Source organism: Oncorhynchus mykiss, chromosome 3 (assembly GCF_013265735.2).
Source record: "Oncorhynchus mykiss isolate Arlee chromosome 3, USDA_OmykA_1.1, whole genome shotgun sequence".
NCBI lineage: Eukaryota > Metazoa > Chordata > Actinopteri > Salmoniformes > Salmonidae > Oncorhynchus > Oncorhynchus mykiss.
The window spans coordinates 15578066-15602145 of NC_048567.1; the positions used below are offsets into that span (position 1 = coordinate 15578066).

The 24080-nt window shown below is 46.6% G+C and overlaps 1 protein-coding gene across 2 annotated transcripts in view; it reads left to right on the top strand.

Moving 5' to 3' along the window:
* The first annotated feature begins 346 nt into the window (after positions 1–346).
* The window catches only part of arhgap33 (Rho GTPase activating protein 33), a 40688-nt gene continuing 16954 nt past the window's right edge, over positions 347–24080 (top strand). Inside the window, exons 1-8 of one of the 2 annotated variants that reach the window (XM_036970308.1) lie at positions 347–1049; positions 13978–14069; positions 15459–15543; positions 20747–20833; positions 21108–21245; positions 21595–21687; positions 22191–22313; positions 23071–23148. In XM_036970308.1, the coding sequence (XP_036826203.1) occupies positions 1044–1049; positions 13978–14069; positions 15459–15543; positions 20747–20833; positions 21108–21245; positions 21595–21687; positions 22191–22313; positions 23071–23148 (702 nt within the window). In that variant the 5' untranslated portion in view covers positions 347–1043. The remainder of the gene's footprint in view (positions 1050–13977; positions 14070–15458; positions 15544–20746; positions 20834–21107; positions 21246–21594; positions 21688–22190; positions 22314–23070; positions 23149–24080) is intronic. The other variant, XM_036970309.1, reaches the window with a different exon arrangement.

Sequence of the window (24080 nt, forward strand, 5' to 3'; positions counted from 1 at the left end):
TACCATAGCCTGAGGCATAAGGCATTCTCAATTATGCCATACATTGGGGAGAATATAGGATAATACTGTTGGATTCTATTTGAGATTAGAAGTATTGTGGAACTAAAACCTTTTGCCCTCCGTGCACAATTTCTAGGAAATAGCAATGTGTTAAAGCAGATTAGGATGTCTGTCTTGGGAAGTAATTGGATGATAAAGAATGCTTGTATCAAGTCTCACCAATCTAAATATAATGCGAGGAAAAAGACAGCTAGCTGAATATATTTAGATTTAACTTGAAAGCATAAATAAAGGATAGCCAGTCTGCTTCTTACGCCTTTGTCCGATCAGGGGCATCAACTGGACCTCAGCATTTACACAAAATAGGGGAGCTCTGTTTAAACGAGTCTTTTTGCCTGATCAATGAAGATACAAAAATTGTTTATCATTGTTGGCGTTAAAATAATGTTATCTTATTTACGATTAACTAGAGCCTTACACTCAATCTTTACGTTTCCATAAAATACACATCACTTTGAGATTTGGTATCGGCGGATAGACACTGCTTATCCACATTTCAACCACACGTGTGTAGAAACATCTCATTGCCTGAACTGAGGCAATGAATGCAGCCTACTAACGATGTAGAAAGGACGATTTTGCATGAACCGAGAACTTCTTCAGATTTCTAACTAGCAAATTATGTCGTCTATAATATGGAGACAGTTGTCTACATTTTCATCAGGATCTCGCTGAAAATTTGTTTTTTGCCAAGGCAACGAACTAGATTTCGCCACCCCCTCGTTGTTCCAGTCACTCCTCACAGTCCTGTCTTGGAGGGCTGGTTAGGAGGTCCTTTTTCGTGTTAGATTCACAACTAGCAATGATGCTTCAATATTTTCTAAATGTGAGGTAAACTGTTGGCATAGTTTGCTAACGTTATATATCAAGAAGCGGAGGGCCACTTTAACGAATGCACCAATCAAACATTAATATACACCAGTGAGATTGGAATTTGAAGACGGAGCCCATCCGACCCTTTTCCCCCGAACCTGGATATCGGAATGGTGGTAAGTCATCATTTTTGTCTTAGTTCAGGCTGCATGTCAGTAGACATGAGGCAAGTGAAAAAAACGTTTTTTTAAGTTTGGCAACAAAACATGTGATAGCTAGTTTGTCGTACCATGTCTGTCACATATGGCTAGTCTGTGTGGCAAACAAACAGAAGATGCTGTCCAGTCCGTTGTTGCCATTAGTTACAGGGACACTGCTGAACCTTGGCCTGTCACTGCTTCGCTCAAGTCATTTGATATGGTTGTCTTTATCTGACTAACTAAATCTTATAGCTAATGCTATAAAGCCAAATCCCATGTGGCTATGCCGTTTATTAGCTCAATTTAGCTAACTAACTAGTTACGTTATTTATTTAATCTAGTGTGTTAGCTAGCTCAAGTTAGCCACATCGCGCGCCCCTCCCTTGAAATGCAAGCATGAATGGCGGTGTTGTCTGTCAGCCAGACAGGGTGATTCGGTTTTACTGGGCATTCATCACTTGCCTTAATTCGAATATTTACGTGCTGTACGGCGTGTCATCGTTTAACACAATCTAGCAAAGCTAGCTAATACTATTATGATTGCCTTGTTCGTTGCTAGATTGGCAGCTCAAAACAGTTTTGAAAACGGACAGTCTTTTGTCTACTCCGGCTGGGGCTTCCATTTCATTAATTGCGCGCAAGCCACAGTGATGAACAAACGTCATTCTCATAACAAAGGCACGGGATACTAATGTAGCTAATATCATTTTAAATTAGTTAGTACTAAAGAAACGAATGTTATATGCGCAACATAATACAACTAATCTGTTTCCCATTGTTGGGCTGCAACGTTTTCAGATATAATATTGTTAATGTCCCTCTCAGGCGTGTAGATACAATCGGTTCCAGGTAACTGTGTCAGCGTGATGAAGTAACACTTCAAACCGTTCCAACGCTATGCTGTCGTCTCGCGCTATAACATCACTTCACTGACTTCATGTTTTCTTAAAGGTAAAAGCGCTTTAGACTTGATGGTTAATCATAGCTGTGCAACTTGAAATGGTCTTTCATTGAATGGAGTGATTGGCCTGCCAACTCCATTTTGATATATTGTCTACTCCCCTGGAGTTTTGCCGCGTTCACGTGCTAGTCAGATCTAGGAAACTCGGAAATGTCTGACTTCCTATATCTGACTAGCACATGAACGTGTCATTATTCTTACATACAGCTGTGTTTGCAATAGACATGGGTTTTGCATACCAGTGGAACAGGTCGTTCTACCAGAGAATATGGTGGTTTATGATCAGAGGATACAAATCCCCTCCATCCACTAGTCAGTCTCCTGCTCTCAAGACTGGCAATTACTAATCTGGGTTAGGTCCCAAGACTGGCTCTTTGCCACAGCATAGGGTATTTCTGTCATTAATGATCAATCCATCATTAATCTACCCAACCGCAGTGGACCCAGTATGTTACAGCTGAAACAGGCTGAACTAGTGCTTAGCTTCAGATTATGTCACCTATGTTTATTCTCAGACTGTACATTACATTTCCCTTGGAAAACTAGGAATAGCCAGGCCTATTTTATGCTTCTGTATTCTCTAATGCCTGGCCAAACAAGGCATGTGTGTCATTACTGCTTTTTTCTTTATGGAACTCAATCTTATGGTCTTCATTCTGGCTCTGTTGGATTGACTCACTTGCTTCAGATAGATAGTTGGTTCCATGTTCTAGAGAAGCATTACTGTGTTGTCAGTCCTGAGTCTAAAACTTCACTCAAGGCTATAGTTTAGCCTCCATCTCACAATCTCAAGACCCATTGGTTACGTTGACCTCCCTGGTCTGAACCCTTTCTAAGTATCCTTGTATGTTGTCATTCAGATTCCATGTCCAGCTGGTGTAGCGTATCTTGGCCTGCTCTCCCCAATAGTCAGTTTGAGGATTAGCTCTGCCTCCAGTGTGAGCAGCAGTGGGCGATCAAGGTGTTTAATTACAAACCCAGCATCTTCATAACTCTGTCTGGCAGGAGCTGTGTGTTTCAGAGATTGAATGAGACTAAGACTGAGGGCATGTGTGTCTGTGTGTATACCATACAGAGACTGAGCGACTGAGACCGAGTGTGTGTGTCTGTGTGTATACTGTACAGAGAATGAGGCGGAGACAGAAAAATACTGTGTGTCTTTGTTTCGGACAGACTGTTTATTTACAGCTGTTGGATGGACTCACTGGCTACATACCTAATTGATTTCCATTTAATCGTCTCATGTACGGTCACTTGCAATGTTCGGTAAGAGGAAAATCAATGCAGACTGATGGTAATGTTGTGTTAAGAGCCTTTTACGCTTGGACATTACATTTGCCGAACAAGAGTTATTCTGCTTCCTTTGCGTTGTTGGCGCAGTGTGCAGCCGGCTGCAGTTCAATGTGTGTGTGTGTAGTTTTTCTGTACACATTTGGATTTGTAGTAAGACTATTATAAAGATTAGGCTTCCGTTGCAGCACAAATTAGCCTATCCCAGCCCCAACTGAACTCAAATGCTAGTTGTTTTCAACACACTTGATTTAATGTAAATGCTCCCCTAGGATGCTCACTTGCCGACAGGAGAATGAAATGCTTGGCCTGTGGCTGCCAACAGCTGAATGATAGGGGGCTCTTACTGTACAGAAAGGAACTCTCTAATAATACATCCTTTTTATTTATGCATCATGCCCTGATGTGCTCTGGTTAATTTAATCCTATTGAAGCTTGTTCCCAGCTGTTGTCCCTTCTTGCTACCATTGATGACCTGAGGAGTTCGTGGTAAGGGAAGTGCCTCAGTACACACACACACACACTCCCTCCCTGTCCTCGGTGCACCAGCGTTATTATCGCAAGAAAACATGAGAGGAATGGTTGATTTTGATGTTTGTCAGAATCAGCACTGCTGTTGTTACATAACCTCACATTCTATTCCACTATTCCCTCCCCCCCTCTGCCACTTGGGCTGCACAAATTACATAAAGATGTCCTCAATGTACAAATTTGGTAGGGATAGAGAGAGACCCTAGACAGGAAGATGGAGAGAAAGGTAAAAAGCAAAGAGTTGGCACAGCAGGGCCACGCCCACCAATAATCCTCTCCATCGCTTCCTGTTTACTGTGAGGCCCTCCTACTCCCTTCCTCTCTACCCTCATATCTTGCTCACTCTATCTTCCCTAGATATAGACACCTGTGTGGATCTGCCTGTAATGGAGAACAAACACAATATACACACAAATCAATGGCTGCTTACGGACTCTGTAACACTGGCGTTCTGGCCACACCACCTCTGTCATTGGCCACTGGTTTGGTTCTTCACTGACCGATCATTATTTTATCACATACCGTATAATGAGAAACGAAACAAGCCTGGCTGCATTAACAACAACGTTCAGCCACCAAGCAAGCGGTTTATGTTTGAGCTGAAATGAGGATGTGGAGAGTGGCACGGGGGGACTGGTTTAGGCAGCGCACAGCTCGTTGTCAGGGGTGACGGTCAGACAGTCCCCCTGTGTGCTCAGTGCTGCTCTCTGCTCGTCTCTACTTCCCCCTGCATGTGGACTCACCGTGAGGACAGATGTTTAGAAAGATCTAGTTTGACCACCTCGGAGCACTACTACGCCTATTGTTTGTCCTGTGTGCTTTATTCCGTGGGATATTATTCAAGCAGATCGCCAAAATGTGCGTCCTCCATGTAGCCTAGTGTAGGCTATGTTATGGACTCATAACCCTAACCGACACGCAACACATGTCATCACCTCAACTAGCTGTCTGCTAGTTTTATTTATTAAATGAAAATGATTTTTTCCTACAGTGATAATGGTGAATTGAATTACCTCTAGGCTACAGCCAGGGGGCTGTTTAGCTGAGCATGTTAACATGTTGAGCATCTTTCAAGCTGCTCTCAAAGCAGGCCCTTTAGAGAGGTGCTGCGTCTCATGTGAGCCATCACTATGTTATTACCAGGCACTTTCTGCTGTACCTCATGCCATGTGAATAGTAAAGGGATATTTGATCCCTGGTAGGTCTAGAGGTGAGCTATAAGCTGAGCTAAAGAGGCCTGACTGGGGACACCAGCCCTGTCCCTGACCCTTTTCCCAGGGCCTAAAGCTGGAACTGGGCTCACAGGGCTGCTGCTGACAGCTTGGGGGCAAGGGGCGTCACAGAGTCCCGCCTCAGGCCAGAGAAGGTCTGGGCGAGGGCACTGCCTCACGCCCTGTCACCCATCATCTCCTCTAACGCCCTCATAGAGGAGAAGCCAGCCGGCACCAGCCACGCCCAACGTGCGCACACACACACACTACTCACCCTGGAGACTCTTTAATGGGTGCTTAACATTAGATCTCTGTGCTAATACTGCGTACGATCAGATATGGTTTATTTACAGTACATTAACCTGTATACAAACCTACAACTTTCTTCCCTTCCCCCTCTTACTACTCCCCTCTCTCTGTCTGTTTTGGCCTGGAGGCTGGAATGTGTGATATGCCAATATCTGTTTTGCCTCATGGGTCACCCTTCTATCCATGACTTACAGTACAGTCAGTGCCTTCAAACCGGTTTTGCATTATGATTCATATCCTGGTTGTCCAAGCCCATATACAGCAGCTTGAAGAGACACTGACTAAACAGACAGCAAACCTGCCTATGCAGTACAGCCACCAAGTCACTATCCTGGAGTGTAGCCCTCTGTCCATATACTATACATGCTAGCTCTCTAGTTTAAAATCTTTCATGTTGCCTTGACATCCTCCAACTTGTTGAAGCAAGTCTTCAGAACCCCTCCCCTTTACTGTGGCTAGCGACCTTGTTTCCCCCCACCAGACCTAGGCTCCACATATGGATAGTTTTTCTCCTGTTAGTGTTTTCATTCAGCCATTCTCTCTTTCCCTTTATGGTTTTTCTCTCTCTCCGCTGCAGTCAGATGCTCTGGGTGCCAGCTGTCTGCCCCTATAGAAACATCTGTTCTGAAGCCATGCCCACATTGTTCCGTACCAACACAAACGGCCCCCTCGTCCACTGTCCCTCATGTCTCGCTACACACACACCACACACTTGTTCACAACAGTCAGGCTTCTGACGAATTCACCCTCTTTTTCTTTCCTCTACTTCTTTCTTCCCCCACCTCTCTTTTTTCTTCTTTTTAGTCTTTTCTCTCCCTCTCTTGTGTGTCTCTATCTCACGTGGCTGCAGCTGGGATGAGGGCAGTGTTTGGTGTTTAGTATGCTGCCGGTGGCTCTGTGTCTTTCCTGTCGCATGGAAGAAAGAGGACAGGGCTCCCAGAGGCGCTTTTTGGGTAACGGGCGGTGGGGGGTGACAGGGGGACTGTCTGTTTCCCAGGGACCCTCTTCTGGAATGTCCATGATAGAGCCCACCTTGCTCCATTCTTACACAGCCTAGACCCTCCCCAGTCTTCCATCTCAGCTATCCTTCGCTATGGCTTCCCATGCTTACTCGGGGAGATGGGAGAAGATTTGGGGGGCAGTGTTTGTTGCATTAGCCTGAAGGAGTACAGGGAGGGAGGGATGGGTGAGTGCGGTTCCTTTTTTGGGGTGTCGTTGGGGGTTGGGTGGGATCTATAGGAGGTGAGGGGATGGTGGGGCATGGCTGAATGGGAAGGCCTGTTTTGTTCTGTGAAAGGGGGAGCTAACGGAGCTCATGCGTTAGAAACACACTCCCAGTAAAAGTTGTTTTGAGGCTGGGAGACAGAAGCACCCCTCTGGTACACCTCTACAGTGTTAGTGATGGCATACTACATCAATAACCAAGGGGCCTAATGTTGCGTGAAACATGAAAAGTAATCATGTGCAGTCTAGTGTTGTGGTGACTATCTAACTGTACCTCACTGAGTGTGTTTACATGTGCCATTGGGCTGCCAACCTGCTGAATGACTTGACCCCTGGCCTCTCGTGTCTGGATCCAGGCTGATGCTTCTCCCCCATGTCCAGTCCCCAAGCTCCTGTCACCGTAGTAGCCCCTGGATTTGAACCACACAGTCCCTGTCTGTCTGTCACCTCCTCCCCCCCATATGTGTGCAGTGTGTCCGGCGTGACAGATCAACACTTGTAGCCACGACTACTTGCCCCAAACTGGCCCATTCACGTCACATTAGCCCAGCCGCGACCACTTGCAGATGATGACAATAAGGAAAAGAGCAGATTTGTAATGCTGTTCCTCCTCACCCCGCCTCCCCCGAATTCTCCCAAGATCCGTCTCCCAACATTACCCACTTATTCAGTCCTCAGCCCCTCTTTCTCTGACACTTCTATTACACTGGGTCGCTACGAAAGAGAGGAGGAGCGAGAGAGTGAGCATGAAAGGACACTCTTTGAACCTATTGTTCCCCCTGGAGAAAGAGGGAAGGAAGGAACGAAGGGTGGAGAAGTGTAGGGGATTCTCATTGTCTTCTTTCATACAGAAAGTGAGTGAAATGGAGGAGTGAGAGAAGCAGGGGATGGGGCATGGAGGAGTAGCAGGGGGAGTTCTAGACAACGAGCAAAACTGTTGGAGCAGCTGGGTTACACAAACAGACATTTACCTTTTGGGCTGTAGTATTCTCTGTTGGTAAGCCTGTTGGCAAGCCAGACCCACCCAACCAACCCAAGCCAACGTTGTGCTGTGACCTGAAGAGGACAGACCCAAGACTCCTTGACTGTGAAGACAGCGTCGCTTGGAGTGGGGCGGTTTACTGACCGTGGGAGAAAAGGGACAATAACAAATGGCTCTTCTTCTACTTGACTGACCCTCTATCCTATTGTCTTCTTTTGGGGTCAAGATCCAGGACACCTGCTGAGCCTCAGAGAGCAGAGAGGCAGAGACAAAACAATCATCGTAATAATAGCCAGCCAGAGATTTAGTTATGAGAGATTTGTCAGGATTGATTTATGCAGAGTGGTTTTGAGCTTGTTTTTCAGTCGTCATATATATGTCATATATGTGTGTGTGAGACCCACTTCACTCAACACACCTACAGGCATGACGGAGTTGCTTGCCACTGTCGCTACACCAACGTCTGTGTCAAGTTCAGAGTCTGTAGAGGAATGAGAGAAGCTCACACACCCCTGCACACACACCGTCCAGTTCACCCCACATAGTCAAGCACATTTGAGCCTGCTTTTAAACCCTCTCAATCGCACAAGCATAGAAGTAGTTGAATCAGACTCTCACACCATTATTTTTCATTCCCTGTGACACACTCTAGCATGCACATCCACACACACACACTCTAGCATAGACATCCACACACACTCTTATCCTACTCTGACATCCTGTCCACCTAAATCTTATCCATGCAGTCCTTTTATAAGCTCGAGAAAGCACACAATCTCCCTCTCATGGCCTGACATGCAAAAACACGCTGCGTTACCATAGCGACGCTGCCCACATGACGGAAGATCTCGGCAACTGTTGGTAAGGCTCTGGCTGACTAGAAAGCATGGAGCCTCACTTCCCACATCACAAACACCAACGTCTGCTCTGCACAGACCAACAGGCTGCCCACTGACTCTAGTCAACATTTTAAGCACACCCGATGCCTGTGACTTAGTAAGGTTAGTAAGGAACAGTCTCACTCTTGTGATTCATAGGGTGGAGTAGGCCTAGCCGAACTCCCTACATTTACGAAGCCTAACCATGTGACTTGGGACTGTTGTAGGAGTTTAATGGCAGAGGCTATAATATAATGATCATTGGGCAGATTCACTTGCAGAGAATTCCCTCCTACACACACATTCAAATCAATGGCATTGTTTTTGCATTGTTACATAGCAGCAGAATACTCCCCCTCCCAGAGAAAGCTTCACTGATACTCTTTGATACTTTTCTAATGTGCCTTGAACCTCAAGCCCCCCCCCCCCCCTCACACACACACACGCAAACACGCAGCATAGGCACGCCAAATCTTATACACACACACACGACTTAGGCATACTCTAGTCTAGAAGGAACAAAACTGTCACATTTAACCCATTTCCTCAGCGTGTTGACCCCTGTGTGTGACCCATGTCTGTCTGCTCCTCTCCCACCTCCAACTAACTAGATTAGCCAACTCCCCTGAGACAGACAGACAGTGTGACAACACTTCACTCTGCTGTAATACTGGGAAGCCCAAGCACAATGATGCTGTCCGTGCTGGCAATCTCACAGGTTATACTGTTAGAAATGGTATGCGACTGACTTATCAAATACCAAGGGTTGTTGTCAACAAAGAGTATTCAAAACCAGCATAGGTATTTGAGATACGTTTCTCTCTGTGGGTTATGGGTTAGATGGCGCTATTATAGGGATGGTTCTGTATGGGAATCAAGTGACCTTTTAATTGTGTCAGAGTTGAGAAGGCTTTCAGAGCAGTGGTGTTGATGCATGGCCTTGTTACGTTAGATCAGAGCTGGTTGGTTAAGGTTTGGCACTTTCTGATGGAGCGTGAACAGTCAGCCAAGTCCTCTCGCTCCAGCTCTCAACACAGGCCACTTCGTGTTACAGCAAAGCTCAATAGAATTGTTTTTATTTATTTATTCATGTTTTTATTTTATTTTTTACCCTCAAACAATTAGGCTAAACAAAAGTCTGACCTTCTCTCCAGAATCAACTTTGAACTCAACTTACTCAAATCCCTCAAGGAAGCAGTCTAGAGTGTATTGTCTCTTGACTACACACAATAAGCCTCTTGTATGAAGGGACGGAAATGAAATGTGCTTCCTTCGTTTTCTTTTTCTGTGTGAAGTGTCGTGACCCCAGTGGGTTGGGAAATGCACCATGTTTATACGCGCTATGAGCTGGACAGTCATGTCTGGTAAGTCTCCGTCTACCCAAACTGTCTGTATGCACCTCTTTATGTCTGTGGGTACGTATTGTGCCTGTCTATGCATGGTATGGTGGTCTGTCTGCACATGTGTGTAAATATACATACTTGTGCATGCGGTCAACAATTATTACAAGTATTGTCTACCTCTGTATGTCGTCAGCGCGATAAATTATCATATCAAAATCTGAAATGTCATTGACTACAATTTGTTAAAGCAGATCTCTCTGAAGTAAGATAACAGAATGTGCATATTAAACACAAACTGTCTTTCAAATGAGAATTAGGGGAAGAGCTGATAGGAAATTCTTGTCTACTTCAGCCATATCTTTTCTATTTGCAAGAAGAGTAGTGTATAGTTCCAGTAGTTAGCTACACTGCTACATGGCAAAAAAATAAAAAAAAATAAACTATGTACTAAAACACTACTAAGATTGGAATTTAGTCAACTACATTTTGAAGGTGGTGGTAGTTTCAGTTACTTGTTGAACTACATGTAGTTCACTACTCCCCAACACTGGGTAGACTCTGGGTAGAGCTGGTGCTGAACAACTGCAGCCGCTCTTCCCAAACAAGATCAGAGTTCCTGTTTTCCCGGTCCCTAAAGAGAGGAAGGAATACCAGGCATGCATTATATGGACTGTTGTTGGATCAGGGCACAAACATTCAAACTATGAGGTGAGCTCTGGTGACAGCGGCCTTACTGAGAACCAGGGCTTATCATTTAAAGATGTCTAAACTGAGAGGGGGTTTATATAGCATGCTGGATCCTCTAGACTCAACAGAACATGGTTTCTAGGTCAGCCTACTATACAGTTCTTCTCTGTACCACCAAGACTCCCTCCTCTTGGTCTTGTCGAAGCATTAAACGTGACACCTTTTTATTGCCCCCTTATGTGGTTTCGCTATGATGTGGAGGTTGTGTTGCCCTGTGTAACTGGCAGTTGTCACCAGATAGATTAGGAAGGAAACCAAGCGTTTATATAAAGCGACCGACCGCCCGTCAGTCTGTCTCCTGCCCCTCTCACAGAACAGCTGAGAAGCCTGAGCTCTGGCAATGGCCCAGGGTTCAGATCGCTGTGTGTGTTCACACCATGAAATATTCAACAGTCAAGTATGTGTCTGTGCACACGCACACAGACGTAACCGCCAGGTATGCTAGGTCCACTTACCTGTCCTTCTGAGCAGAATGCACTGAGAAGGGACAGTGATGGCTTGGCGGAGGTAACCATGGGAGACCGATGGTGACAGACAGATGGATGGACAGAGGAGATACATAGCACTGGAGATGGACTACACCAACATCTAAAAAGAACCCCCGCCCCCCTTGAAAGGGGTCCTCAATATGTTCAAGAAGAGGAGGATGCAGAAGGTAGAGAACAGGAGGTGGAGAGAAAGTGGGCTGCTGTGGAATCAATGAGGGGGGTGAGAGTGAATGCCTGCAGGGGTTATTACCCTGCCTTAATGCCATTAGGATTCTCATGTCTTTGGTTTTGGTCTGAAGAAGACCTGTCTGCGTTGTTGCTGTACAACAATACCTACTAGAGCCTAGTCTCTTAGGATTAACTCCTGCTATTGTCCCTGACTGTTGTGTGTGGATACTGCCCTGCTCTGACCGCCTGCCTGTGTCTGACCGTCTAGCTAACTGTTGTTTGGAAGCGGTGGCTTCCATGGCAGATCCAGTTTCAGGTGTCTATTGTGCCATACCGGCTGCCCGTGAAACTCTAGCCTGGTGTAGAGTGAAGAGGGGTGTGGAGTTACTGGAAGGGCAACGACATGACGTGGTCCGCTAATGACCTTTAGCATCCATTAATGTACCAGTCACGTGGTGATCTAAGGTTTTACAATGTTGGAGATGGAATGAATGCATGTTGCAGACAGTCAGTTCAGACTGGATACAGGCCAGGGTTCTTGTCTATAAATACCTTATCCCCTGCTTTGTAATGATGGACTCTCAGCTCGTTGAGTTTCTCTGCTGTTGCCACGTTGTCAGAGGGATTGAGTCGAGACTAAGGGGCCGGCCTGTACTGAGGGCTGAACAGACACATCTTGGTGTGTGATACGCTCAATGCTGAAGTGATGCAGCGCTGATGTATTCTGGTTAAGCCTAGCTGTGCCCAGTTTAGCCCCAGTGCTTTCAGCCTCTATGGGCCCCGCTGAGTGCGTACACACACACACACACACACACACACACACCAGGTGGAGGCAGGTTTGTCCAGGCTTACTGTTAACAGTCAATTTACCACAGCAAGCCTATGCCAGGTGCTCGCTCGCCCACTCTCCCACTCACTCACCCAGGAACGGTGAGGGTGTCAGTTGTCCCTAAGCGATTGACCAGGACCAGTTTGGGTTTGTGTGGGTAAGGTCAATCCCGGGAGGAGTAGTACTGATCCTAGGCCAATACTCTGAGGAGTAATGTTTTTCCCTGGAGCTGCAGTACTCTATCCAGCTCTGCATCCTCTGCTGAGGAATAACCTGTGAACAGACGCGCTGTCCCCAATCACAAGTGATTCACAACTGGGAAGGTTTTAAAAGCCCAGGTGTTTTCATTGCTGTATCCTTTAAAGGTGTTGCAGGAGCCCATGACAGGCCGAGTAGTGGAGAATCTGATCTTCAACCTGGCTTGCACCCTTCCAAACTGTATCCAGTCTGCTATTGTCACAGTTGCTGTTGGCATGTGAGAGTGAGACATTGTAAGATAGTACAACTCTCTAAGGAAGCGGTAGATTCTCTTACACTTGTTCAGGTAGAGGCCTTTAGCATCTGAACATGGGGTTTTGATATTTGATCCCATTTGAGTATTTGAAGGAGATTCGGGAGTCACTCATCCACATACTTTTAGCCTAATTTCCATCTCATCCTCCCTCCATCTGGGCAAAACCATTTCTCACTGTCTATGTTGTGAATGGAGATGGTTGTCACCAATTCATCTCATGGGGGTTACAACCCTGCCTATTTTACTTATTTATTTTTATTTAACTAGGCAAGTCAGTTAATAACAAATTCTTATTTACAATGACGGCCTACCAGGGAACAGTGGGTTAACTGCCTTGTTCAGGGGCAGAATTACAGATTTTTACCTTGTCAGCTCGGGGATTCGATCCAGCAACCTTTTGGTTACAACGCTCTAACCACTAGGCTACCTGCTGCCTCTGAGTCTATTTGGGACATATTTCCCTGACAACAGACAAATTACTTCAGTTAGCCTCTACCAAAGCCTTATGGGTGTAATATACACTGGTCATGTGTGAAAAATGGCTTGTTTACGTACACACACACAGTAAGTGATTGATGTTCGTTCCCTCTGGTGGTTGACAGCTCATCATTGCTGCTACCTGTTTGTGTAGGAGTGGGTGTGTTGTGTGTTGGTTTGCATTCATCAGCTGGATAATATGGAAAGGAGGTGGATATTGACATTGAGAGAGGGAGAGCAAGAGAGGTATGAATGAAAAGAGGGACAAATATTTGTCTTTTGTTCATTTGTGATAACGATTACATGGCTGTATGCTGGTTTTAGAGATGAGTGAAGGCAGACCTAAAGCCAGAGGGAGAGGAGGGGTGTGTGTCTGGCTTGCCGTAGGGCCTGTGAAGGTGTGAACCGTGTGATGGTTAGAGCTGTGTTTCCACCTGCTGTTGAGTCAGTATGAGTCAGTGCGCATTCAGCTCCGCTGTTCGACGGCTGCTGCATCGTCATGCAGATCCTGACAGGAAGGACTGGATACGCGCAGGGGACAGGGATTTACTAACTAACAGCTTATATATGCTACAGCATGTGAAGTAGAATCAAACACAGCTACCACTACTACAGTTTGCTCTGTCCTCTGCAGTGGTGTTAGTTGTGCTGTGTTTGTGTAAGTATCTTCTGCATGTTCTGTACTGTAGTCAGGAGTGACATCATGGGGCTGAGGAAGTTGCTTTGACCAAGTCAAATCACTGTCAAGAAGGAAGAGATTTTGTAGATGGTGTAGCCTATAAACCATACTTTGACGATAGTAGATATCTAGATATCTCCTGGTTGATGTCCTCCCAATCTCCCTTTGAGGTACAGTCTTGACCACCACCCCTGGAGACACAGACACCATGTAACGTGGCCTGTTGACTGTTGTTTTTACTAACTATCTTTTTCCTCTTTCTCCCTCCCAAAGGCTTGGAGCACCGATAATCTGGACACTTCCGGGGAGCCCACTACCCGCTCCGTGGGCACCACTGCCAACTTGAAGGGGAAGATGAGCAAGAGGTGAGACTGCCACTTAGACTGGCACACTGCCCTCCGGGTCTTAATCGTTTCACTGAGGATGGATTGGAACAGTTAAAGATCATTTTAAAGAGGGTGGAACAAGTACACTGCTGACCTACACAAGGGAAATGTGACTGCAGAAGTGGTGTGAAAGGTGACTGCAGTGTAGTTACAGGACGCAGAAGTGGTGTGAAATGTGACTGCAGTGTAGTTACAGGACGCAGAAGTGGTGTGAAAGGTGACTGCAGTGTAGTTACAGGACGCAGAAGTGGTGTGAAAGGTGACTGCAGTGTAGTTACAGGACGCAGAAGTGGTGTGAAAGGTGACTGCAGTGTAGTTACAGGACGCAGAAGTGGTGTGAAAGGTGACTGCAGTGTAGTTACAGGACGTAGAAGTGGTGTGAAATGTGACTGCAGTGTAGTTACAGGACGCAGAAGTGGTGTGAAATGTGAACCATTAGGCACCGATGGAACTTTGGTGCCAGACAAGGGATGCCAAGCATAGACTGAGAGGAAGGGTGTATATTATATATATTGTAGTATTTCAGGTTAACTATACTTTGTAGCTGTGCTCTGTGATGAATGCCCTTGTATGGACATCCCTGTCAGGTATTAAACCACTTCTGTGGAGACACGGTCGGAGAGAAGTTTATACACAAACACATACAGGGAACCTCAGAACTTCCCTTACAGACTACGCAGTGCTGTGAAACAGGACATTCCCCAGTTTCATTTCCCCCTGGCTGTGGTGAGATTATGTGGTAGTTGATAGTGGGAGGTTGATGTGATGTGAAGCTTAGAGGAGTGAGTGGTGTCACTGATGAAGTCTGGCCCTGGTCACCGCAGGTTGGCATGAAACCTAACCGTAACAACACCGCTAAACCTAATGCCTAACCTTAAATTTAAGACCAAAAGCACATTTTTGTTTTCATACATTTTTACAATATAGCCAAATTTGACTTTGCAGCTGGCCCATCTAGCAGAAGTCGCTCACTTTTGCCTGCAGGGCAAGATTCATGACAAACATCGAGCTGCAAAAATCACCATGCAATGGACCTGCCACAGTCAGTGTGTGCATTTGAGAGTAGGGACATGCAAAGCAGTCTGCTCAGGGTTGTTTCTGTTCACACGAGAACCACTGTCACTGTCAAGCTCCCATAGCTACAGCTTTGTTTGTCCTGGAGCTTCTCCTAACCTAAGTGTATGTCTACTAATTCACCCAAACATAGACCGACTGTATACAGGGCTTCTACTGCTGCACTAACGTTAGAACAGTGTTGGTCTGCTGCTGTTCAAGACAAATCCATTCTCTGTATTGTGACTCTCACTCTGTGACTGTATAATGCTGTTATTTCATCTAATCTGACTGCTGTGTGTGTTTCTATCTCAGGCTGTCTGTTGTGAAAGGTCACTTCCCTAAGCTCGTTGACTGTGCCCACTTCCACTATGACAATGTGGAGTTTGGCTCCATCGAGGTAGGTTTCGACGCAATCAATCAATCAAATGTATTTATAAAGCCCTTCTTACATCAGCTGATGTCACAAAGTGCTGTACAGAAACCCAGCCTAAAACCCCAAACAGCAAGCAATACAGGTGTAGAAGCACGGTGGCTAGGAAAAACTCCCATGAAAGGCCAGAACCTAGGAAGAAACCTAGAGAGGAACCAGGCTATGAGGGGTGGTCAATCCTCTTCTGGCTGTGCCGGGTGGAGATTATAACAGAACATGGCCAAGATGTTCAAATGTTCATAGATTACCAGCAGGGTCAAATAATAATAATCACAGTGGTTATCGAGGGTGCAACAGGTCAGCACCTCAGGAGATTAATGTCAGTTGGCTTTTCATAGCTGATCATTCAGAGTATCTCTTCTGCTCCTGCTGTCTCTAGAGAGTTGAAAACAGCAGGTCTGGGACAGGTAACTAGACTGGACACAAGACTGTGCGTGCGGGCTAAAATGCCCATTTTAGAAATGTAAACTACAAAGATGTCCTGCTTGGCTGACTGTAAATTAAGTGTGTTTTAACTATGTCTATTACTAACGTCATAGGTCCTCATGGATGTTCCAGTGGCCTGCATTAGAATCCCAGCCTCATGTTGTAATGTTACTGTAGTGACGACAACCCCAGCCTCATGTTGTAATGTTACTGTAGTGACGACAACCCCAGCCTCATGCTGTAATGTTACTGTAGTGACGACAACCCCAGCCTCATGCTGTAATGTTACTGTAGTGACGACAACCCCAGCCTCATGTTGTAATGTTACTGTAGTGACGACAACCCCAGCCTCATGCTGTAATGTTACTGTAGTGACGACAACCCCAGCCTCATGTTGTAATGTTACTGTAGTGACGACAACCCCAGCCTCATGTTGTAATGTTACTGTAGTGACGACAACCCCAGCCTCATGTTGTAATGTTACTGTAGTGACGACAACCCCAGCCTCATGCTGTAATGTTACTGTAGTGACGACAACCCCAGCCTCATGCTGTAATGTTACTGTAGTGACGACAACCCCAGCCTCATGCTGTAATGTTACTGTAGTGACGACAACCCCAGCCTCATGCTGTAATGTTACTGTAGTGACGACAACCCCAGCCTCATGTTGTAATGTTACTGTAGTGACGACAACCCCAGCCTCATGTTGTAATGTTACTGTAGTGACGACAACCCCAGCCTCATGCTGTAATGTTACTGTAGTGACGACAACCCCAGCCTCATGTTGTAATGTTACTGTAGTTACTACAACCCCAGCCTCATGTTGTAATGTTACTGTAGTGACGACAACCCCAGCCTCATGTTGTAATGTTACTGCAGTGACGACAACCCCAGCCTCATGTTGTAATGTTACTGTAGTGACGACAACCCCAGCCTCATGCTGTAATGTTACTGTAGTGACGACAACCCCAGCCTCATGTTGTAATGTTACTGTAGTTACTACAACCCCAGCCTCATGCTGTAATGTTACTGTAGTGACGACAACCCCAGCCTCATGCTGTAATGTTACTGTAGTGACGACAACCCCAGCCTCATGTTGTAATGTTACTGTAGTTACTACAACCCCAGCCTCATGCCTGTAATGTTACTGTAGTGACGACAACCCCAGCCTCATGCTGTAATGTTACTGTAGTGACGACAACCCCAGCCTCATGTTGTAATGTTACTGTAGTTACTACAACCCCAGCCTCATGCCTGTAATGTTACTGTAGTGACGACAACCCCAGCCTCATGCTGTAATGTTACTGTAGTGACGACAACCCCAGCCTCATGTTGTAATGTTACTGTAGTGACGACAACCCCAGCCTCATGTTGTAATGTTACTGTAGTGACGACAACCCCAGCCTCATGTTGTAATGTTACTGTAGTTACTACAACCCCAGCCTCATGCCTGTAATGTTACTGTAGTTACTACAACCCCAGCCTCATGTTGTAATGTTACTGTAGTGACGACAACCCCAGCCTCATGTTGTAATGTTACTGTAGTGACGACAACCCCAGCCTCATGTTGTAATGTTACTGTAGTGACGACAACCCCAGCCTCATGTTGTAATGTTACTGTAGTGACGACAACCCCAGCCTCATGTTGTAATGCTACTGTAGTGACGACAACCCCAGCCTCATGTTGTAATGTTACTGTAGTGACGACAACCCCAGCCTCATGTTGTATTGTTACTGTAGTTACTACAACCCCAGCCTCATGTTGTAATGTTACTGTAGTGACGACAACCCCAGCCTCATGCTGTAATGTTACTGTAGTGACGACAACCCCAGCCTCATGTTGTAATGTTACTGTAGTGACGACAACCCCAGCCTCATGTTGTAATGTTACTGTAGTTACTACAACCCCAGCCTCATGCTGTAATGTTACTGTAGTGACGACAACCCCAGCCTCATGCTGTAATGTTACTGTAGTTACTACAACCCCAGGCTCATGCTGTAATGTTACTGTAGTTAATACAACCCCAGCCTCATGCCTGTAATATTACTGTAGTGACGACAACCCCAGCCTCATGCTGTAATGTTACTGTAGTTAATACAACCCCAGCCTCATGCCTGTAATATTACTGTAGTGACGACAACCCCAGCCTCATGCTGTAATGTTACTGTAGTAATTATCACATGTGAACAGGACTGACAGACTCTCCTAATGACCTCACAATACAGGTCTCACTGGGTTACGCTGTGTGTTACTGCATGTCTGTACTGTGTGTGTGTGTGTTCCTGCATGTCTGCACTGTGGGTGTTTCAGTCAGTATGCATCAGGACTGTGGGCTTGATGTGGAAGGGGGTGGGCACAGTGGCGAGATGAGAGCAGCAACATCTCCAGGGCTGAGGCTGGCTCTCTTTCTTTGTGCATGACCTACACACTCAGTCACTCACTCGCACGCACACACGCGCTCACTCACTCACTACTGGGCACACAACCACAACTGGACTCACAAATACAAACTCAGTCAGATTTTCTGTCCATGGGCATCGGAGTGGAAGAGCAGCAGTACTCTCCCTTTTCTCTGACATTCACACTGAGCACATTCTCATACCTCTCTAGATACTGTTCATTGTAACGTAGTTGGTTAATTCATATTCACACTCTTATGTTCATAAACTTGTCGTTTACTTATACAAGCACACACATTGTACAATTCCACCCCCCCTAAAAAAAATCTAAATGCACACTGTTAAACATACGCTACTTCAACAGAAATCATATAACATCATCCTATAACAAGGATTTTGTAACTAATGCCATTTTAAACACGGTCATGATGATTAACTCCATATACCTGATGTTGTGAGTGACATCATCACCTCCATGTCTCTCCCCACCCAGCACAGCTGTTAGTGCTCTCTTTCTCTGTGCTGGAGCGTGTGTGTGTGTGTGTTGAGCAGAGGGAGCACTGCTCATTAGTGTCTGAAGCCCCTGAAGAAAAGAGATCTCACTGTCCTTGCTCTCTGAGTCAGAAACAAACACACGTCAAAACCCTCTCTATTCTTCCTCTTTCTTGCATTTGCTTTCTTTTTTAAGCCTCTCTGGCTACTTTCTCTTTACCTCTCCTTCTCTTCCTACCTCCCTCCTCTTAGTCTCTCCTCTTTATCCCTCGCCCCCTCTTTCCACCTCTCTCCATTGTCTGTCCTCTCTATCCCTCTCCTCCTCTTTATCCCTCTCCTCCTATTTCTACCTCTCTCCACTGTCTCTCCTCTTTATCCCTCTCCTCCTCTTTATCCCTCTCTCCACTCTCTCCTCTTTATCCCTCTCCTCCTCTTTCTACCTCTCTCCACTCTCTCCTCTTTCTACCTCTCTCCACTGTCTCTCCTCTTTATCCCTCTCCTCCTCTTTATCCCTCTCTCCACTCTCTCCTCTTTATCCCTCTCCTCCTCTTTCTACCTCTCTCCACTCTCTCCTCTTTCTACCTCTCTCCACTGTCTCTCCTCTTTATCCCTCCTCCTCTTTCTTCCTCTCTCCACTGTCTCTCCTCTTTATCCCTCTCCTCCTCTTTCTACCTCTCTCCACTGTCTCTGCTCTTTATCCCTCTCTCCACTGAGTCTCTCTCCTCTTTATCCCTCTCCTCCTCTTTCTACCTCTCTCCAATGAGTCTCTCTCCTCTTTATCCCTCTCCCCCTCTTTCTACCTCTCTCCAATGAGTCTCTCTCCTCTTTATCCCTCTCCTCCTCTTTATCCCTCTCTCCACTGTCTCTCCTCTTTATCCCTCTCTCCACTGAGTCTCTCTCCTCTTTATCCCTCTCCTCCTCTTTCTACCTCTCTCCACTGAGTCTCTCCTCTTTATCCCTCTCCCCCTCTTTCTACCTCTCTCCAATGAGTCTCTCTCCTCTTTATCCCTCTCCCCCTCTTTCTACCTCTCTCCAATGAGTCTCTCTCCTCTTTATCCCTCTCCCCCTCTTTCTACCTCTCTCCACTGAGTCTCTCTCCTCTTTATCCCTCTCCCCCTCTTTCTACCTCTCCACTGAGTCTCTCTCCTCTTTATCCCTCACTCTCTGTCTCTCTGTGTATCCCTCTCTGAAGCGTTAGTCATAGTGGATGTGATGTGAAGGTCCGAGGTCCACAACACTGCCTGTCTCATTTCAGATGAAAGTATTTTCTCTTTTAATCTGCCTGGAGCCTCAACACCGCCCTCACTTCTTCCTCCTCTTCCCCAAAAAGAGAAAAGACAAAAAAAACACACCGTTTTCCTTTTGTGCTTGTTTGTAGGAGCCCATTTTGTTTGTTAATCCGGGTCATCAGAACCCCATGGGTGTCCTACGGCTCCACCCGAGGCTTTCTATTAGCTACACATGGCTCTGATGTCACTAGTTTAGCAGGTGTATCTTTTCACAGCTTTCTCTGCATTAAGTCCATTAAACGTTAATACTGTTTGTTGGCTGAGATGTTGTCGGCCATTTTGAAAGATCTCCTCTGATTTAGTTGGCTGCTTTATTAGAAGATGCAGAATTTGGGCGACTAGGAGGGAGGTTGCGTAAAAGGTACCAGGCAAGGATTGCAATTTCCCTGGATATAATGTATCCTGATCGTGTGTGTAGGTATAGGAGAGTGCTTTGTAGTATCCTTGTATGTGTGTTTGCTTATTCTGTGTGCAGCAGGCTGTATGTTTTGTATAGTTACATATAGTTGCTCCTCCTGTTCCTCTGACCCATGCTTGAGTATGTGTGTGTTTCTGTTCCTCAGTTGCAGTTTGCGAACGAGCAGAGCGATGCCAGCTGGATCTCGGGCTCTGCCAAAGACCTGGTTTTCCTGGTGCAGGTGTCCTGCCAGGTGAGTGGTCACGGCCACATACCCTCGCCAAACACGTGCACACACACTCACACATCTCCTTGCCAGGGCTATATCTAACCCAGACACATTCACACCAATACGTACACTTCGACAGAGTGGGAATATATTTCCCCCTCTCTCTTCCTCTCTCCTCCTGTCTGACTTATCCCCCCCCCCTTCCTTGCTCTCCTCCTCACATGAATATTTCTGTCCCCTCTTCTTTCCCTCTCGCTGTCTCGCGTGCTCTCTCTCTCCGTCTGTCTGTGTGATGTAGGCTAAGACGTGGATGGTTCGGCGCTCCTATGAGGAGTTCCGTACTCTGGACGCTCACCTTCACCAGTGTATCTACGACCGGCGTTACTCCCAGCTGCTGCCCCTGCCACCCCTCAGCGAGATCGGGGACAGGGTAGAGGTGAGTGGGGACTGTGGGAGAGCTTATTTGTTGATGTGGTTATGTAGCATTCTGGCTGAATTAGCTGTAGAATGTTTTTCTGTACTGTATGGAGGTCAATGGTACCGCTGTAGGTTAGCATGACAGCTCTGAGAATGACATGAAATTACCTTCATCGAGGTGATGTAGTCATGGTTGTCTGTGACCTGTCTGTCTCTGCACATTTGTTCTCTGATTCTAGCAGGTGTTGATATTTGGGTCACCTGTCTTCATCTATGGTATCTGGGAGTAGATGTATGTAAATGGTTGTCGGCTCCTACAGTAGCTGTGTGTTAAAAGTCCTGTGTCAGTTGTTTTTGTTGTTTATCAGATCTTCACCCCGCTGCTGTCGGAGTACCTGAGCCGCCTCTCCATGATCGTGGACAACAAGCTCAACTGTGGGCCTGTGCTCACCTGGATGGAGGTGAGACTAAGTATCTTTAGAAAACATAAGAGTGTGGCCTGTGTGGTCCAGTGGTTACAGCCGCTGACCCCGGCTCACATATATGCCAGAGTCAGCATGGGTTTGAATCTGGCCCACTGCCTTTTGATTCTCCCTCCCCATCTTTCACACGGTAGTACGATCTCTTCAATAAAGATAAAAAACAAAACATAGTGGGACTGGTTTTTACTTTTTTTTTGAAAGAGTGGGGCTGCCCCTCCCCCCAAAGACGTTGAAAGAAAGAGTGAAGGTGAGAATAAGCTGTAAAGACACGGAAACATAAGACATTGGCCAGAGAAAGAAGACAATTGTTGGGGAAGACCAAAGAAGAGTGGGAGAGAGAAAGACAGCTAGAGAGACAGGCTTTATCTTACCACCTGTGCATTAGCCCTACTACTATAATTAAGGGATATTGAGAGAATGGTGTAATTATTTGCCTGTCTATTCCTTAAACAACAGAGGTTTGTGTTTGCTGTTCCTCCCAGATTGACAACCGTGGGAATCGGTTCCTCCTGAAAGAGGAAGCTTCGCTCAACGTTCCCGCCATCGCCGCTGCTCATGTCATCAAGCGCTACACGGCGCAGGCCAGCGACGAGATCTCCATTGAGGTATGGAGCTGCTGCAGGGATACACAGAACCAAATGAGATTTACATTAGTGGCAGTCATAGTTTTCAGATTTCTATGTCACCTCTGTCTGGGCCTTAGTCTCTCTGTTTGGCTGTCACCTTCCTTTTCCTTCTCTTTTTCCTCCATCTTCCTGTTCTGTCTATTCCTGTCCTCTTCTCCTCCTACTGCTCTACATACTGCTCCTCTTTCTGTTTCTGGGCCACAGCACCCCGGAATGGGGTGACCCAAACACAGAGGCACATTTTAGCGCTTCTCCGTCTCTCTCTTTCCGTCTCTCTCATTTTCTCTCTCGTGCTCTCCATCTCTCTTTCTGTCTCACTCTCTCGCGCTCTCTCTCTTTCTGTGTCTGTTTCTCTCTCTCTCTCTCTCTCTCTCTCATCTCCTCTCTGTCCTGTCCTCCTTGCAGTGAGCAATGGCAACTGTTTCTCATCTGTTATCTGAAATAAGTGTGAGTGGAGTTCAGCCAAATCAGGCAGGACTACATTATGCCCTGATCCAGCTTGTTGTGTCTGGATAATGTTTAGTTTTGGGGCTGGTGTTTTGACTGCTGAGGCTGTATTATGTGTGTTGATTTTTTTTTTGGGGGGGGGGGGGGGGGGTGATGGGTGATGGGTGATGTTAAATGTAGTCATCTGGCTTGTTTGCCTGTAGAATTTGTCTGAAGTCGGAGGTTGTTTAATGTCTTTGTCTAATGTGTGTGTGTGTGTGTGTGTGTGTGTGTGTGTGTGTCTCTCCAGGTGGGAGATATCCTGTCTGTAATTGATATGCCACCCAAAGAGGACTCCAACTGGTGGAGGGGGAAGCATGGCTTCCAGGTACACAACACAATCACAGGAGAATTCCACCACTGGCTGTCTCTCACACACACGCCTGTCTTTCTCACACACACGCCTGTCTTTCTCACACACACGCCTGTCTTTCTCATACACACGCCTGTCTTTCTCATACACACGCCTGTCTTTCTCATACACACGCCTGTCTTTCTCATACACACGCCCGTCTTTCTCATGCACACGCCCGTCTTTCTCATACACACGCCCGTCTTTCTCATACACACGCCCGTCTTTCTCATACACACGCCCGTCTTTCTCATACACACGCCTGTCTTTCTCATACACACGCCTGTCTTTCTCATACACACGCCTGTCTTTCTCATGCACACGCCTGTCTTTCTCATGCACACGCCTGTCTTTCTCATGCACACGCCTGTCTTTCTCATGCACACGCCTGTCTTTCTCATGCACACGCCTGTCTTTCTCATGCACACGCCTGTCTTTCTCATGCACACGCCCGTCTTTCTCATGCACACGCCCGTCTTTCTCATGCACACGCCCGTCTTTCTCATGCACACGCCCGTCTTTCTCACGCACACGCCCGTCTTTCTCACGCACACGCCCGTCTTTCTCACGCACACGCCCGTCTTTCTCACGCACACGCCCGTCTTTCTCACGCACACGCCCGTCTTTCTCACGCACACGCCCGTCTTTCTCACGCACACGCCCGTCTTTCTCACGCACACGCCCGTCTTTCTCACGCACACGCCCGTCTTTCTCACGCACACGCCCGTCTTTCTCACGCACACGCCCGTCTTTCTCACGCACACGCCTGTCTTTCTCACGCACACGCCTGTCTTTCTCACGCACACGCCTGTCTTTCTCACGCACACGCCTATCTTCCCCACCCACTCTGAAGGGACCCGCTGCAGAACAACAGTTCTCCAGATGGCTACATTCACTACCTCACGTCT